Source organism: Neopsephotus bourkii, unplaced genomic scaffold, assembly GCF_033783945.1.
Source record: "Neopsephotus bourkii isolate Nb327-2 ecotype Australia unplaced genomic scaffold, CSIRO-AGI_Nbou_v1 NB_1358, whole genome shotgun sequence".
Lineage (NCBI taxonomy): Eukaryota > Metazoa > Chordata > Aves > Psittaciformes > Psittacidae > Neopsephotus > Neopsephotus bourkii.
In genome coordinates, this window is record NW_026901837.1 from 3,727,665 (window position 1) to 3,743,864 (window position 16,200).

At 41.9% G+C, this 16,200-nt stretch overlaps 1 protein-coding gene across 2 annotated transcripts in view; it reads right to left on the reverse strand.

Moving 5' to 3' along the window:
• The window catches only part of METTL24 (methyltransferase like 24), a 46,150-nt gene that overhangs the window by 10,798 nt on the left and 19,152 nt on the right, over positions 1–16,200 (reverse strand). Inside the window, exons 2-4 of one of the 2 annotated variants that reach the window (XM_061366815.1) lie at positions 14,767–14,865; positions 10,990–11,129; positions 5,129–5,357 (exon numbers count right to left, since the gene is read on the reverse strand). In XM_061366815.1, the coding sequence (XP_061222799.1) occupies positions 5,129–5,357; positions 10,990–11,129; positions 14,767–14,865 (468 nt within the window). Of the gene's footprint in view, positions 1–5,128; positions 5,358–9,618; positions 9,754–10,989; positions 11,130–14,766; positions 14,866–16,200 lie in introns of those variants that run through there. The other variant, XM_061366816.1, reaches the window with a different exon arrangement.

The window sequence follows — 16,200 nt, forward strand, 5'->3', positions numbered from 1 at the left end:
CAGCCATCTACACTTCAAAAAAACCAGTGCTCCAGGACAAAACTCTTTCTTCTGTGCCATGCAGAAACTGATATAACAAAGAAACAGTATGATGTGTCTACATAAAAGCAAATGCTACGACAAGCAGTAGCAGTGCAGACATTTCCAGGAGAGGAAAGGAAATAAGGCAGTCACAGCCTAACCATTAGCAGAGACCCCACTGGGACTTCTGAATAGGACTGACTGCTGATGCTCCAGCTGCAGTAGGACAGCAAAACCTTAATAAGATGTTACAGGAAATAGAGGATGTCTCATGTTGGAGAAGACTTAAAGAGGGCAGTGTGATAACCCTACCAAAGCAAGAGCTGTTCTTCATAACTATATCTGGATGGTACAAATATATCTGAATGGTAAATAACAGCTGCAGAAAAAAGGGCCACTTAAGCCTAAAGATCATTGATTACACAAGTAAACTTGGATGTGAAATTAATGGGTCTAAAATCAGATGAAGGGTGGATTTTTCCTTCTAGAATTGAGACTCTGGAAAAGCCCCAAATATGCATAATAAAGCAAAGAAAAAAAAAAAAAAAGACCTCTGAAGACAGAACTCCAGACATTTACTTAAGGATTGGTATGGTGCAGTGCTTCAAGACATCTGGTCTCATCTGGTCTTTCTGATACTAAACCAAAGGCAACAAAGCCCAGATCTGAGCTTTCTGCTCCAGCAAGGTTAAGGGGGCTGTTCCCTGGCTGCAGCAGCAACAGTGACAAGGACTCACCTCCCTGAAAGAGCTACTGAGCTTCTGAGCTCTTGGCTTCTCAACCCAAGGTCAGGCTTCTACCTCAGGACATAAACCAGCTTGCAGGCACTTAATCAGCCAGTACTGAGGATCTTATGCGAGTTAAAATGGCAGCTGAACGGAGTTTATGAACACCAATGGCATCCACATACTGAACTTGAGCAGCCCTTTAGGAACATAACTCACAGCAACCCCCAGGCTCCCTGTGCCTTGCCTAAGTCTACCCCTGCAAGGGATAATCAAAGTTAAATGATTCTGTTAGGCATGGTCAAGGGTTCAAAGGACTATTCTGGTCCCTGCAGTCCTGAGGTGTGTGTGGTAAACAGTAACCACATGGATTTGGTTACTCCAAAACTTGAATACGCACAGTTAATTTTGTGTCTTGTTAATCAAATCTCTATGCATAACTAAGTTGTTATGCAGTTTTCTTCCAGGGCTTTTACATTTGTTTCTGTACTATGAACAGAGCAAATTTTAAACCAAAATGGTAAATGTTTTCTTTAATTTTTGCCCCTTCACACCAGTCTTCTAAAAACTGTAAGTGCAGCATGACATAGACTCTATTGTACCTGCTTTAGGAGAGGAGCAAGTGATAAATTACTTGCCCAGGAAGAAATGAGGCTATTAATCAAAATGGTTTCAGGGTGTAGCATTTTGAAGTGTCGAGTAATAAGTAACAGGTGAAAGGGAGGAGGTTTTTCCTTTTGAAACCCTAAATCTGACCTGTTCAATAACATGAAGCCAGGTTGTCAGGGGAAAAAAATAATCTTTGTGAAGAGCCAGTGTAAATTAACACCTTCAAATCAAAATCAGGACTCACAGACTGCCTTGTGTTTCTTTTCATGGTAAACAGTGACACAGTTTGGTCTCTTACACTGCTCACAATGACTTGAATGGCAGGAGTTGAATGCCTGTAGTCCCCTGAAAGTTACACCCAGGGGCACTTCCTGATAAAATGAAGGTTTTTTACTTCACATTCTGAGATTCTTGTTTCTAGCTTTACTTGTTTCCAAGTAACCATCTCATCCACTGCTGAGTTATGCTGCCAAGTAATGCAAATTGTGAGAGTGCATCTAGATACTACATCCGGTTTCAGTCCCCACAACACAAGACAATGATAAACTGAGGTGAGCTCAGCTGAGAGCCACCAAGATAGTAGAGAACTACAGTACTTGCCCTCCCCCCCCAGAGGCTGGGGGAATGAGGCTTGTTCAACCTAGGTATGACATGGCCTTGAATGATGGATCAGTCTGTAGGACCTACCAAGAGGGCATCAAGACAGCAGAGAGGTTCTTCAGCAGTACATACAAGGAGGACAAGAGACAATAGGCATAAATTGAAACTAGGGGGGTTTCGGACTGGATATAAGGAGAAACATCTTCACAATGGACAGTCAAGCAGGACAACAGCTGGCCCACAGAAGTTGTGCTGTGTCCATTTTGGAGAAAACTCGGTGTTTTTCAAGACCAGAGTGTATAAAGCCTTGAATATCCTTGTCTGGCTTCACAGCTGGCCTTGCTTTGAGCAGGGAATTAAACTACAGGCCTCTCAAGATTCCTTCTGAACTGAACGATCCAGCAACTCTTTAAGAAGCTCCCCATCCACCTACCACTAATCCACAGGGAACATCAGCACTGTAGCATCCCAGTATGTAGTCAGAGAACATGAAAGCAAAAAGTTTCACAAAGTTGAACACCACTGCAATACGACAGAAAATCCTTTGGCTTTCTCCTCTTCTTGCTGTTTATCAGTCGTGTGCTACAAAGTGTGCATGTTCAGCAAAAAAAATGGTGGAAGGAAGGGAGGGAAGATGAGAAGGATCAATTTTTACAGCTTTATCCTTTCCTGTGGCAAATAAAATACTGCTCTTCTTAAAAGATACACCAGTAAATTCTCAGTTGAGATTTGTGTACTAGGAAACAGGACTCTCATGACATCCTTTGGAGATTATTCCAAGGCTTAAAAGATTTCACACTCTAACAGTTCCCCCAAATACTCTGACTACATGTTTCTTTTGTCAGTCTTATCCTAATATAGTACTAGATAAGTCCTCTATCTGCAGGCTATTTACACTCCCCAGAGAACTGAAGACTGTTATGCCACACAGACAATTAGGAAGATCCAATTCTTTCAATCTTTGCTCACATCCACTGTAATAACAAAACCCTGTTTGTATTTCTTGCCATAATCAAGATGGGTTTCCCTTTCTGTGGATGAGGTCCCAGTACTGACTGCAGAATAGCAGGTGTGCTCTCATCCCAGTCAGAGTGTAAACAAGCTCATTCAAACTGTTTGATTCCCTTGCACACAAACCCCCCAAATTGCATGTTTTCTTTTCAAGGCTACAATGGCAAGAATTAGAGGGGGCCTTGTCCTCTCTTCATGAGCTCAATCCAAAGCCTCTGGCATCAGCAGAAATAGTCTCAATCACTTGGAGGGTCTTGGATCAAGTACCAAATCACAAAGAATAAAAGCAAGGAGAAAATGAAGCATTAACTTCAAATGCAGCTTCCTGGATTCCTGCCTTGAAGTGGTAACAGAGTGCCTTTGAGGGTAGGCAGAAGGATTTTTAAAATTAAAAAGAATGGAATGAAGAGCATGTTCTAATTAAAAAAAAAAAAAAAGCTTTGGAGAATATTTTGTGAAACTGTTTTGAATTAACTTATTTATTTAGTCTAGGGAACATTCCACTCACATTCACCGGAAGAATGAAAACCTGAATGTCAGAGTATTTACTTCAATGTTCTCTTACTAAACTGGAGTTTATCGGTGTCTTTACATGACATACAACTTCTCAGGCTGCCTTCCAAATGATGAAAACTAAACAGAACAATGTGAGGAGGGTCAGCCCACTCAGGTATTTCACAAGTAAAGAAGATTGTAGAGTATGTAACAGCTTTATCCTCACTGAGATAAAGTCAGCTTCTGACTTCACTAATGTCATAATCTGCGCATGGCTGCTACCTTAATGCTAACAGAGCAAGAGGTTATATACAGTGCTCATAATGTGCCAACATACTTAACCAAAACCTATGCTATGTGTATGAAGCTAGAGCAGAGCCTAACTGCATGTGTAATATGTGCATTATGTTCCTTGGCTAGTGTGAGCCAGCTGTTTTCCTGTCAGGTAACTTTCACCCAGAAAGGTATATACTGAGAATTCATAGCTACACTTTCTCATTCACAGAAGGTCTTACAATCACTCTGTGTTACCACGATAACCTGGGAACTGACTGTTCTCAGTAGGTCTCGTGCATCAAAAGACCCACGCTTTCTCTGGACCAGGTCATTAATCATTTGCTGTGAGACTAATTCTTCTAAAATCAAACCACTTAATGTAAGGCACATGTCAAAGAAAAGCCATCTCCCTGTCTTCCCAGATGTTTCACTAATGCAGAGCCTAGTATAGTTACAGTATGACTAACAAGTAGAAAAAAGCTTTTTTCTGCTCTTATCTTCAAAACGGTCCAATCAGTAGAGCTGAACCAAAAGAAAATACTAAAGAAAAGCAAGAAGTGAACTGAAAAGGACATCTTGCAGTTTATAATAACAAACCAAACAAACAGTGCTCTGCTGGCTTTGTAAATCTTACAGAAAAGCTTCTCCTTAGCTCAGGCTATTTCTTAAAAAACCCAGCAGAGAAGCAGAACTAGCTTCAGGCAAATAAGTGTATTAGCATTTGAATTCATGCTTGTATAGCTTCTGAACGAAAAAACTCTCTTAAAAGCAGCCTAAGGAACTTCCTCAAATGTATTCTGGCAACACTTATTTGAGGCTTGAAGATTTCAAATGTCTTTACAGTTCCCTAAAAACAAAATGGAAAATGTTAAAAGAAAAAAAAGCCCACAGATGGCTGCCAATTTCAAAACAGGATGTTTTTGTTGTCGATGACTGTAATTAGGACCAGTGACCTTGAGAATGTAAACAACCATCCATTACTTCTTCTCTTCTAATCACTGTTGCAAGTATTTTTTTTCCACTCTTTGTAAACTTGGCTGCATGAGGAGCTTAGTGCTCATACTCAGGCAAAGACCAGAAGTTCCACAGGACTCAAAATGCTAGCACTGAATGTCACCAGCTAGTTGAAGGGAAAAGGAGGAGAGGATGAGGGAAGTGTTTAGTATATGGCTAGTGTTTTAAACTCAACGTAGCTGTCATCAGCAGACAGAAAAAGAAAGATGGAAAAGGCACCCCTTCAAGAAATGTATTACAAGTAATGCTGAAAAAAGATCTGCTGTCAGGAGATAACCTTGGAAAGTGCTCATGGCTCCTGAGACAGCAAGGAGGAAGCTCTGCAGCGTTCCGAACAGTTAACCCTGCGGTCAGAAACCTGACCCCCAAGTCCTTACCTTCTGATGTCCAAATTCATTCAATATTGTGCCCAGCTTCTTCGTGTTGCTGTGAAGTTTATGAGCAGCAATGGCTGGATTGGGATCCCTCCAGTCAATGGACAGGCGATGATACCAGAGGTGCCGACCCTCCTGAATGTGTGCTGACTTGATGCTGGGGTCAAAGCGATGCACCTCACATCCACTGTTGGCCATGCTTGTCTCAAACTGGTTGTCATCGTTGCCTAGCCTACAAAAGCAGAAAGATTTAACTATTAATGCCACAAAAAGAACTAGGACATTCTGAAGATTTACAGTAAGATCCAACGTATTTGTTTCTGAACCAAAGTGGAAAATCTGTTGTGCTCCTTCTTGGGATACATCCACAGTACTGAACATAATCTAACCCTAATTCTGATGAGGTGATCAGAAATAAAGCTAATGGTCAAAAGTAACAGCTACTGAAGATTTGGAGTAAGTAGTTAGATAAAGGAAAGTTAAAGGAACATGTGTTATTTTTCTCCAATGTCACATTCATAATTGACCTTAAGAAACTTTTAATGACATTGGTAATTTATAGAATTAAACTACCAAAGTGAATGGGCTTAACTAACCTCACCAGAAAATTCAAGCTGTATACTGCATACAATTAGAATGAACAGCTCCTTTCAAGGCAAGAACTAATCCACTTTTAGCCAGGCTGATAACCTTCCCAAGAGCTTCTCTGTAATTCAGAAGCTGACATAATTTGTAAGAAGTAAATTAAAAGTTAGACTCTTTGTGCTGTTATTATTCATCTATTTTTTTCTATATATATTCCTCTATTTTCAATTTGCTTTTTCTTGACAAGATTACAACTTTCCTTAGTCCCCACTGCACAGACTTCCAATGACCAAGCCATAAGCAGAAGAACAAATACATTTAAAATTTATACAAAACTGACACAAGAACGACATGCCTCTCTTTCTCTGGGCACAGGAAGACACAGATAAAAAAGGCAAATCTAAAAATGACTCCTTCACAACAGTACCAGAGTTTTTACACAACTTCAGAGAAAACTGCTGCTAATTTGGCAAAGACCCCACAAAAGAGGAAAAATTAATAGCCTCATTGTACAGTGCCATGGTCTCAGTCCCCGTCTCTGGAAGAAGAAGACGTACTTTACAAGGCTGTGCCATATTCCCACTTCCTACAGCCAGCTGGTTCACAAAGGGTACACTAGAACTAAAAAGTTCTGGTATTTACCATTATAACCACATGTCTGGACCACAGGCCTCTGCTACTGCGTAAAATAGGATGTCTTCCTCATTCCTGCTCCTCCAAGCTTGCTCCAAACATGGTTCAAATCATGCACGAAACCTTAAACTTAACCTAAATTATGCTAAATTATACACACATGTAGTGCTGGGAAGAGAGTCAAGATTTTTAAATCAGCACTTCAACAAGTTGTACTAATTAAGAATATCTATTATGTACTAACAGCATGGCATTTATCTATCATACACAAACCGTTACATGGCACTACTGTTAGTCATACTGTCAGAGCACCTGCTACACTACACCACAATTATCCTAAGCGATGGTGTGAGTCTAAAATCTATTTGCATCAACCTGTAAAACACAATACATTTTAAATCATGATACACTATGGTATGACACTAAGCCAGCACTAAACATTTTCCATAAATGACACACTGATAAATTAAAATGAATCCAACTCATGAAACAATGTCTGGAAGAACATATGTTTTGGAAGTTTCCAGTATGGTATGACACTTGCTGTGATACTGGCTAAGCACAGTGTAACGGTGCCTTATTAGAAGGTCTTCTCCTCAACCACCTTTTCCTTCAGGTATCCTAGGAAAGCAGGAGAAGACAGGGTTTGCAGAAACAGCCCAGCATGCTTTTAAGAACTCTATTTCACATGATTCCAGCCTGCACAGCTGCGTAGGAGGAAAAGAGAGTAGCTTCCTTTTGTATTAAAAGGAATTAAAAATTCAACACACATTAGTAAAAAGTTCAGAAGTTAACCAAGTGAATTGACATATTCACTTGCATGTGGCTTTCTACAAAAGGGACACTGATGGACAAAGACCAGTGTAATCCCTTAGGAATGAGAAGCTGGCTAGAAATGAACATGTGAATTGTTGGGGACAGTTACAGCATTAGAGTGATGAGCCTGCCAGAGACTGACAGACACATGTGTCCGTGACACACTTCAAATCATACCAGCTGGTACAACGTAGAGGACCAGATGCTTTTGATGCAGACAAACCTCAGGCCGCCTCCAAACAGACTGCCATTCACGTGGACTGCAAAGAGGGGTTCACAGTGGTGCAAAACAGGGGAAAAAATATAATGACAGTGAAGAAGGTGCTGATACATCTTCTGGCACTCTAGCTAACAGCTCAAATTTGTGCCTGAGGAGAGATGTAACAAACAACAAATATTTAGGAGAGAAAATGAGGTCATCTCCAAAAGAACTGGTTTGTAAAATTCCTGGCTCACACGTGACCATGCTAGGGGATAGCACAGCATGAAAAGTGGTAAACAAATCAGGTCTCCTAAGAAAGGCTTTGTGTTACTTAAAAAGGGACCATGATTTTAAAAGAAAGGCATGGAGTTCACACACAGAAGACTGCAGAGGCCTTTCCCCATCACCACGAGAGAGCAGCTGCTGCCTCCAGCAACAGCAAAATAAGAGAATGCTAAGTACACTGACCTATTTTTCCTGTAAAGGAGAAGGGAGCTCAGGTACAGTGGGCAGTTGCGTGCAGTCCCCTGCAATGGGAGCAGAGGTGCTGCTTTCAAAGCAGCAGCAACAGCAGCTGAGGGATGGCTCTCCTAGTCTGCGTGCCAGTGGGAAGGAAGGGCTTGCTGGCACTGCTCCCATCCAGCAGCAGGGCAGGGATGCTGACCAGGACAGAGCACAGCACCACAGGGAGCAGTGTCCCTTGGCTGTCCCCTGCTCCTAGGGTTCACAGAGGGTCACAGCACACAGAGCCTCCCACTTGGAATAAACACTGAACTGAAACATCACACTGGCCCCCACATCACCCTGGAGTGCAGCCAGCATGCAGGTAGCACAAAAGCTGCTTTGTCTCCTCCAGCACAGCTCTAGGGAACACCTGTAGCTGATCCAGCCTGATAACTGCAGGTACTCCAGCTCCCACAGAGACCACAGGACAGAGCTGTAGAAACATGCATGTTAAGGTGCACCTTTCCCTTTCTGTGTTGTTTCTCCTCCTTCTCAAAGGAAGATAACCAAGCTCTGCAGCGTGGGAAAAAAGAAGCATCCCCTGCCTGGATCCTAAAGCCCCTACATTTTAAGATCCACCTGAAAGGGCATTTATACAGTATTGCAGCAAGACTCTAAAGCTTAACTGGTAAGTTTGTGAAATCCTATTTATATTATCGCAGCTTGAGTGCCTGCCTGTGGTGTTTGTAACAGATTTAGCTTAATCTAAGCAGATTTAGCACTAATAACTAGAGCTCACTAATGCATATTGCAATTATGTATCATACTGGGGAATCCTGTCACCCAAGCAAAAACATTGCCGCCTCCCAGTAGCGGAAACAACTAATACTAATTCAAAAAGATCTCCAGATGTTTCAGACACTTCTCACCCCCATTCACAAGTAACCTCTTCCACAGAAATGCCTAGGCAGTATGAATTGTCCGGTTTTAATGATATATGGATTTAATTCAGGATTCCCAGTAACACTCACATTGAACTTTCACATTTGTCCTCCATCCATCCTCTCTACAGAGAATGTTCTTCATTGGAAGCAGCTGCTCCCCCTTTGCTCTTTATGAAGTATATGAGATAACGAAAATGTTTAAAGGGGATTTTTGTCTTACTTGGAACAAGATTACTTTTCTGCTGTCATAAACTAAGGACATGAGTTGGAGAGAACTGTGCTCCAAAGGCTGCGGAAGTAAACTGGAGGACTGAAGACTGCTCCTTTTTAACCTCAAATATTTTCCTTTTCCTTTTTAGCTGCTTCATGTGATGCATCATGGTTGGGTATTTACTGCACATGTGTGTCTGATGATTGCTGTGCCAACAACAATTTCAATCTCTGCTTAGCCCTACTGCTCCATCAGTACAGCAAATCTGTCTTTCAGGATCCCTGCAGCATACCTAAACCAGCAGAACATATAAAGCACTGTATAATACATGCACCAGCTCAAGTTTGTTAAAAAACATTAGAAAATTACCTTTGTGCTGGTCAGCTCATGACAAATCTGCATTTCCTAGCACAGATGAAGTCAACTTTGCATTGTGCCAATTGGCTAATTGAACAAAAATAACCATTCTCAACCCACGCTTGGTCTATAGCAAGAAGGAAGAGGGACATTAATACAGGAGCTCAGGTCTAATATTAATGGTCATGTAACTTGAAGAGCTAGATTAATTCTACTAAACTCTGGGTATGTTGCCAAGACATCTAAAGCCAGCAGCCACATTATCTCACTTCCTCCACAATCAAAGGAAAGCTGTACCTACCTTCAAAATGTTATTTAGCTTAGCTGATTTTCCACCTGAATGTGCCTGCCTCTCCCTACTGACTACTAGAAGGAGCCTCAGGCAGTTAGCCAGTACTACAGCCAAGCAGATAAATCCAGACCTTAGCATGGATGGGCCTCTCCTAACATTCACAGGAACGTGAAAACCTGAGGGGGTGGGGGGTTTGTGGAGGGAAGGCGGTGGAATTAAACCTGTATTTTGCATTAGAACCAGGTAAGTATAATTTGAAACAGACTGCAGAGAATATTCAGAAAATAAGAGGCAACAATAGTTGAGAGGAATTTGCTCTCTGTATATGTGATTTGTCTCTAAGGGGCATGGTATTGATCTGCCACGGAGCAATGCAGCTGAACAAAACCAGAGAACCGTTCACCCTCTGAGGATTTTGTTTTTTTCAGCTCAACATAAGCTTGATCCAAATATATGCCTACCCAAATTAAACAGACAACACTCCCTCTGACTGCAGTGTGCTCTACATTAAATGCTGGCATTAACTGCCATGTGCTAATCATTGAGAAATGCCACTCAGAAACAGGTCCTTGCTATCCACCACTTGCAAACCCACAGCAACTAAATCACAAAAATAACCTGCTTTGTTTGGAGGCAGATGAAGCCTTCCAATACACCTCTAACCTAACAGCAAAGACATTTTTATTAGGCAGGAGCCATGTGGTGATCTGTGTGACACAAGCTCCAGAGCCCAGCAATCATTCTCCTAATGCACCTGTGCACTGACGGGTAATGTGAAAGGCCAGCATGGCCCGATGACCTCCCTCATCCTCCCAGGAAGCAGTATTTTAATAGCAGGCAAACAGACTGCACTCATGGTTTTACTACCTGTGAATGCACTTGTTCTGAGAAGAGTGAAAACTTCAATTTCAAGAGCTGTAAACACCATAAACACTACAGATGTTGTAAAATAAAGCCACAATGGCCTTTATTATCATCACTTTGGTCCATGTCACCCCTGAAGTGCTTAGCAAACACACCTTCATATGGAAATGTACTAATTTGTCCCAGGTCTAGTTAATGAAGATTTATAAGTACGCAAGTCATTTCTGCTCAGGGAAGATGCTGTAGGTTTCTCAGTTTCTCTCACTAATTTCCATCTTCTCCTATGTGACCTACCACTCACCATTCAGCGATCTGTTTTCATACTAACATTAGAAAAGCAAAGTAAAACAAAAACCCTCATGGAGAAAGGTTGTTTCCTAAAAAGAGATTGTATAGAAGTACCTCAACAGGTCTGTATTTTAAAAGGCAACCTTGTTGTAGCCTATGTTGCATTTATAGGGCTTTTTGAAACTAGGTGTCATGAAACAATTTGCTGTCTTTAAAGAAAGCACTTACCCAAGAGAATAGAGACGGCACTGCTTGCTTCTGATTCGATGAATGAGGCTAAACCTCTCATCAAGACATACAGACCAGGGCTTCTTTGCAGTTTCAGAATGCCCTCTCAGGCTGTTCAAGTTCATGTGCTCACAGGAAATCTGTTGAAATCAAAGGATGTTTCATTTTAAGGCAGGACTTTTGTTTTTAATTTGCCTTCTGGGGAAAGAGTGGAAAGAAGGAAAATGTTAACTGCCTTTATTTAAATCTGATTGTCAATCTGATACACGGCTATGGAGATGTGATGATTTTTTTTCCTTGATCATCTGTTCTGCTTGGTGAAATCTGAGGCTTACATAATGCCCCAGTTAGCAATGCAACTTGAAAAGCAAATAATTAAGCATTAGCACTATATCCAAAATCATTTTTCCCAAGAAAATTTCTTTCAGCATTAAAATTTTTATTTTTCTTTTCAAACCTTGGAGTGGATTCTGCATCCTGAATAATGCTAAAATCATGTCACGATTCAAGCCTGTAATAACAAGTTGCAGTGTCACTGCAACGTACACTGTATACCTTATCTAAAGTGTCCTTGATCTCAGTTCCAGAAGGGATCTGATCATTAACCCAACACATTCCCTCTCCAACAACAAAGGGATTTAAGCAAGTTCTTAACTGAACAGAGAAATAATTGTCCTCTGCAGGGAGGAACACTGTAAGTCAAAGTCCTCATAAAGACGAAAACTAAAGGACTATAACATGCTGGATTCTTCAGAAATCTGGAAGTGTCAAAAATCACTCAACTGAGAGGTGAAGTCAGCTTTGCCAGCGGCTGAGCAGCAGCCTGCAACAGCCAAAACACAGCAGTGACCAAGCCAGTGAAGCTATGGCTTTTGTGGAGCGAGTGACACCCCCAAAGGAGCCCATGCCTGCAGCACCAGGTCTGCCTGTCCATATCTGTCTGGTAGAGGTAGGCATGGGGCTGAGGTGTGCTGCAGCCTTTCCAACATTCAGGAGCCAGGGCACATCAGGCAATGGAAAGCCAGTGCAATGTGTACAGCTGCCACCACAGCATCAGTACACTGGTAGCAGGGACCAGAAGCACCAAAGCTGTGGCTGCTTCTGCCCAGGAGAGGCTGGGCTGCACTGCATCAGCACCTGCTTACAGGCGGTTGTCGAAGGGCTTTTCAAACAATGTGCAGCCTGGCCATCAAATTTAGAGGTTGTAGGGCACAGGCTGAGAATATGCAGATAGGAAAGCAGAGACTGAGAAGAGCTGCAGGAACACAGCTGGGCCATCATGACAAAAAATTGTTCTTTGGGCCTAGTACCGATCTTGGCTGCAGGGATGGGAGCTGGCACTGCCAGAAGGCCAACAATAAAAATGGTGTAAAAAACACTAGTAGAAACAAAACCAGGTTACACATCAGTCCTGAACTGACTATTCTCATCCTGCTCCTTCCTTCCTCTACAGCACCCTGCCCAGGCTCAGCTCCTGGTTTTAGCCAGAATAAAAAGCACATGTCTAACCCCACCTAGAACCACAGAAATGGAACAATTTTACACAGGGGTGGAGTAAAAACTGGAAGGCAGCCTTTGCTGTGGCAGGCACACCATGTGCCTTATTATAAGTAAATAAAACTCTCATTCTTTAACAATCTTAAGCTGTGAAAAATCATTACCTGGAGAATTACATCCAAAAAGCTGCATGCTGCATCACCGCCTCCCTGCTCCTGCTCAGCTCATAATTCCCATGGAAAATTCATAAAAGCTAATATAGCATCTCTTCCTGCTGCTCTCAGAATTCACTAAGTTTTAAGTAATGATTTGCACTGCACCCCATTACACGTTTCCCTTCAGTCGCATGACAATCAAGGAATAAATGGCACTGCAATAACAAGCACTAATTTTAAGACACAGAGGAATAATGTGCTCTCTACAGAGAACTAAGATTCTACAGTGCTGCCACTTAATTGACTCATGGCATTATGAGCAATTACAACACTCAGAATTTGGAGCAATTCTTAACAGCTCTTGTTACCTAGTAGCTCTTGCTACCAAAATTAAAAAATGAAATAAAAAGCACAGAACTCTGCCTTCAGCACCATCATCAGCCTGTTGCATGATTTACAGGCCCTGATTCTCTGAGCTCACGTCCTGTTCTGGGCTTTTACTCACTACTATCGTACAAATAACATGGTTCTTCTGATCATTAGATACCAGCATCGAATAAGCTTTTTCTGGATACATCCCAACCCTACTGACATGGCATCTCCCCCCTCCAGCAGTTTGAGACATCCTACACTAATGACAGGCCGCTGAACTCAGGCACAGTAATTAGTAAACACTTGCTCAGCAAACAAGGAAAATGAGATCTCATGCTCATCTACATAAGATGATCCCATTTCCAGAAGTGCTCTAACCAATCATGGTGTTATCCTGTCAGTTATTAATCTATAAAATCTTCCAGGTCAGGAATGAGGATTTGTCTCTTTTTTTGTTTTCACTTATGTTTGTGTGTGCCCCCCTCCATGGCCAGTTACTCTGGGAACAAAACTTCTTCGTTAGTGTGTCAGAAGCAATAAACTCTCTGCTAATTGATGCCCTTGTAGGCTTTGACCCAACTAGAGGAGTTTAGCAGCATCTGCCAGAGTTTATTAAGTCACCAAGAAGGCCATTTTGAGCTTAACATGTTTCCACTGCATAAACTTCTGTACAACAGAACAAGGAGCTCTACACACATCTCTTGATGTCTCCATACCCATCATGTTGCTTCCTGCCCTTTCAGTCCTGGCAGGAGTGAAGGCAGAGATGTCATTTTCTTGAGCATTTAGCCAGGAGTACCCACTGGAAAGAAACTGGAAGATAAGTGAACACGCTGCTTCCCTCACAGTTACCACACCATCAGCAGAGCAGCATATTTTTAGATGTGTTTCAAATGAATCTCATCTCAGCCTTGAAAGCATTGCATCAAGAAAGGATTTCATATGTGAATGATGTACCAGTGACATGAACATCCGAGGCTTTTTTCTGTTCTCCAGAGTAAGCAGTGGTGCAGCTAAATCTGTATTCACAGGTCAACAGCTGATAGGCCTGGGTACCAAAAGCAGACACCCTGTCAGAATTATCAGCATTCAGCAACTTTCCATTTTTTATTACCCAAAATGCATGCATAAATGCTATTGTACAGAAGTGATGCCTCCATTAAGACATGATGGCCCAATTTCCACATATGCTGAACCTTGGAAGTATCTGTCAACACAATCTGGATTTGGAAATGTCACCATTGAAAAAGCTCATAAAACCACTAATTTTCCAGGTCATCACTTTTGTCCTTAAAACATCAGGATTCTACTGGGACAACTTGTCCAAGTTAGGGACTGATGCCCTGTTCTCATTTTACTGGAAACCTCATTTTACTGGGAACCTCAAATGCATCGTTTTTAGCTAAAATGAGCCTGGTTATCTTACTGAGAAGCGAAGTGGCTGAATACACAGTTCTCTCATTACAGAGTGCTCTCTACTTTTCTATGTCTGAGAGAGAAGAACCATGTCTGGAATTTCACCTCCACCTGTCAGGACATAAACCCATCTGGAAAGCAAGGAAATAATGCATTATTTCTACCCTGTTTTGACCTTTACATTCATACGGAATGTCAGTGCTAGGTTAACATTCTACACTATAGAAATAAAGCATTTTCGAAACCAGCCTGGTGTGAGGTTAACTCCTTATCTGAGCAGGAACAGCCCATACCAGACAAACTGTTTTCTAGACAGAGACTGAAATGAAAAACCTACCTGAGAAGTGCTAATGTATTTCAGGAACCTCAAGGCCTCATTGTTGAGGGAAGCAGTTGGACTTGCCCACGGCTGTAGCTCTATGTGCCATTTTACAGTCTGCAAAGCAAAGCAAAAAAACACCTTAAAGGAACAGGATTCATTTCTCAGTATAAGGAAGGATAAAATGCAAGGGCAAATAAACTGAGGAGATTTAGTTTCAAACAAAAAGAGTTTCCTAGGGGCTTGCCTACACATCAAAGTGTTTCAGAATAAAGCAGAGTTTGAACTACGGTGAAAGAGCATCTAACTATAATTTATTATGATCGGCTTTGAAAGCAGACGTAGGTAATTAGAAAGAAAGGGCTCTTCATCCAGGCTACATGTGTCAACACAGTTATTCCAGGACACCCAAGTAAGCCCTGGCTTGCAGAAACACATGGAGAAAACCAAGATTTGAATAACTAAATCCTCTAGCAAAACAGTGAAATAATTTTATATCTATTGCGTATCTCTGCTTGAATGTCCGTTGAAACCAGAATTTGGATTGCAAACACAAATCACCAAAGAAACCTCTGCAAATAATCTGATTCTTAAAATCTGGATTTGATGGAAGAGCCAGCTTCTTGCAGTCTTTAACAGAAGTCCTCTTCCTCTCCAACACTTGCCTGACAAGATACACCAGAATTCCTTGTTTTACAGAAAAAAAAGGTCAGTGTGGCTGCCCGCAGCCCTACCACTCATTTTCTTAGCCAGTAGGAAGCAGCATTGGTGGAGGCTTTCTGCACTCCCTGCGAGCCCCCTCAGCTTTGAACCCTGGGGATCCTGACAGCTTTTCCAGCAACACTTCCCACATAGACAGAACAGGACAGAAGAGGTCTTTACATGCTTGCAGAGCAACAGGACTCTGTGCTCTCGTTTCTGCCACCTTCTCCAAGTTGTGTCTGCTTTTGTCACACTAGGAAGCTTAGACATGTTATCTGTTGCCCTCAAGTAGATAAAAATACAAGCACAATGTTAAATTGTACTAAATTAAGATTGATTCCTCATGGCTGTTCTTCTTCAGGTGCCATAACTCACTTCCATGTCTGGGCAGGTACTATCAAGCTTCCCTTTAATCATCCCCAGTTAACTGAGCTTCCACAACAAACAAGATCAGGTTTTTACCGCATGGGTTCATGTCGACTTTCAGTAACATGCAAACAGAAACATCATTCCAATTCTCACAGGACCTTATTTCAAAAGAAGCCCTGGAAACATCCAGGAAATGGCAATTAACCACAGAGGATGGAGGCAGATCAGAGAGGCGGGGTGCTGAGCCCCCAGACAGGACTGGTCTGCAGCACCAGGAGAAAAGGAGTGGTGACAGTGGGGATCCTCTGGCACCAGAAAGGAACACAGGAAAGAAAAGAAGGCAAAACTAGAAAAGAAAGATGTTCAAAGAGGACACCAGAG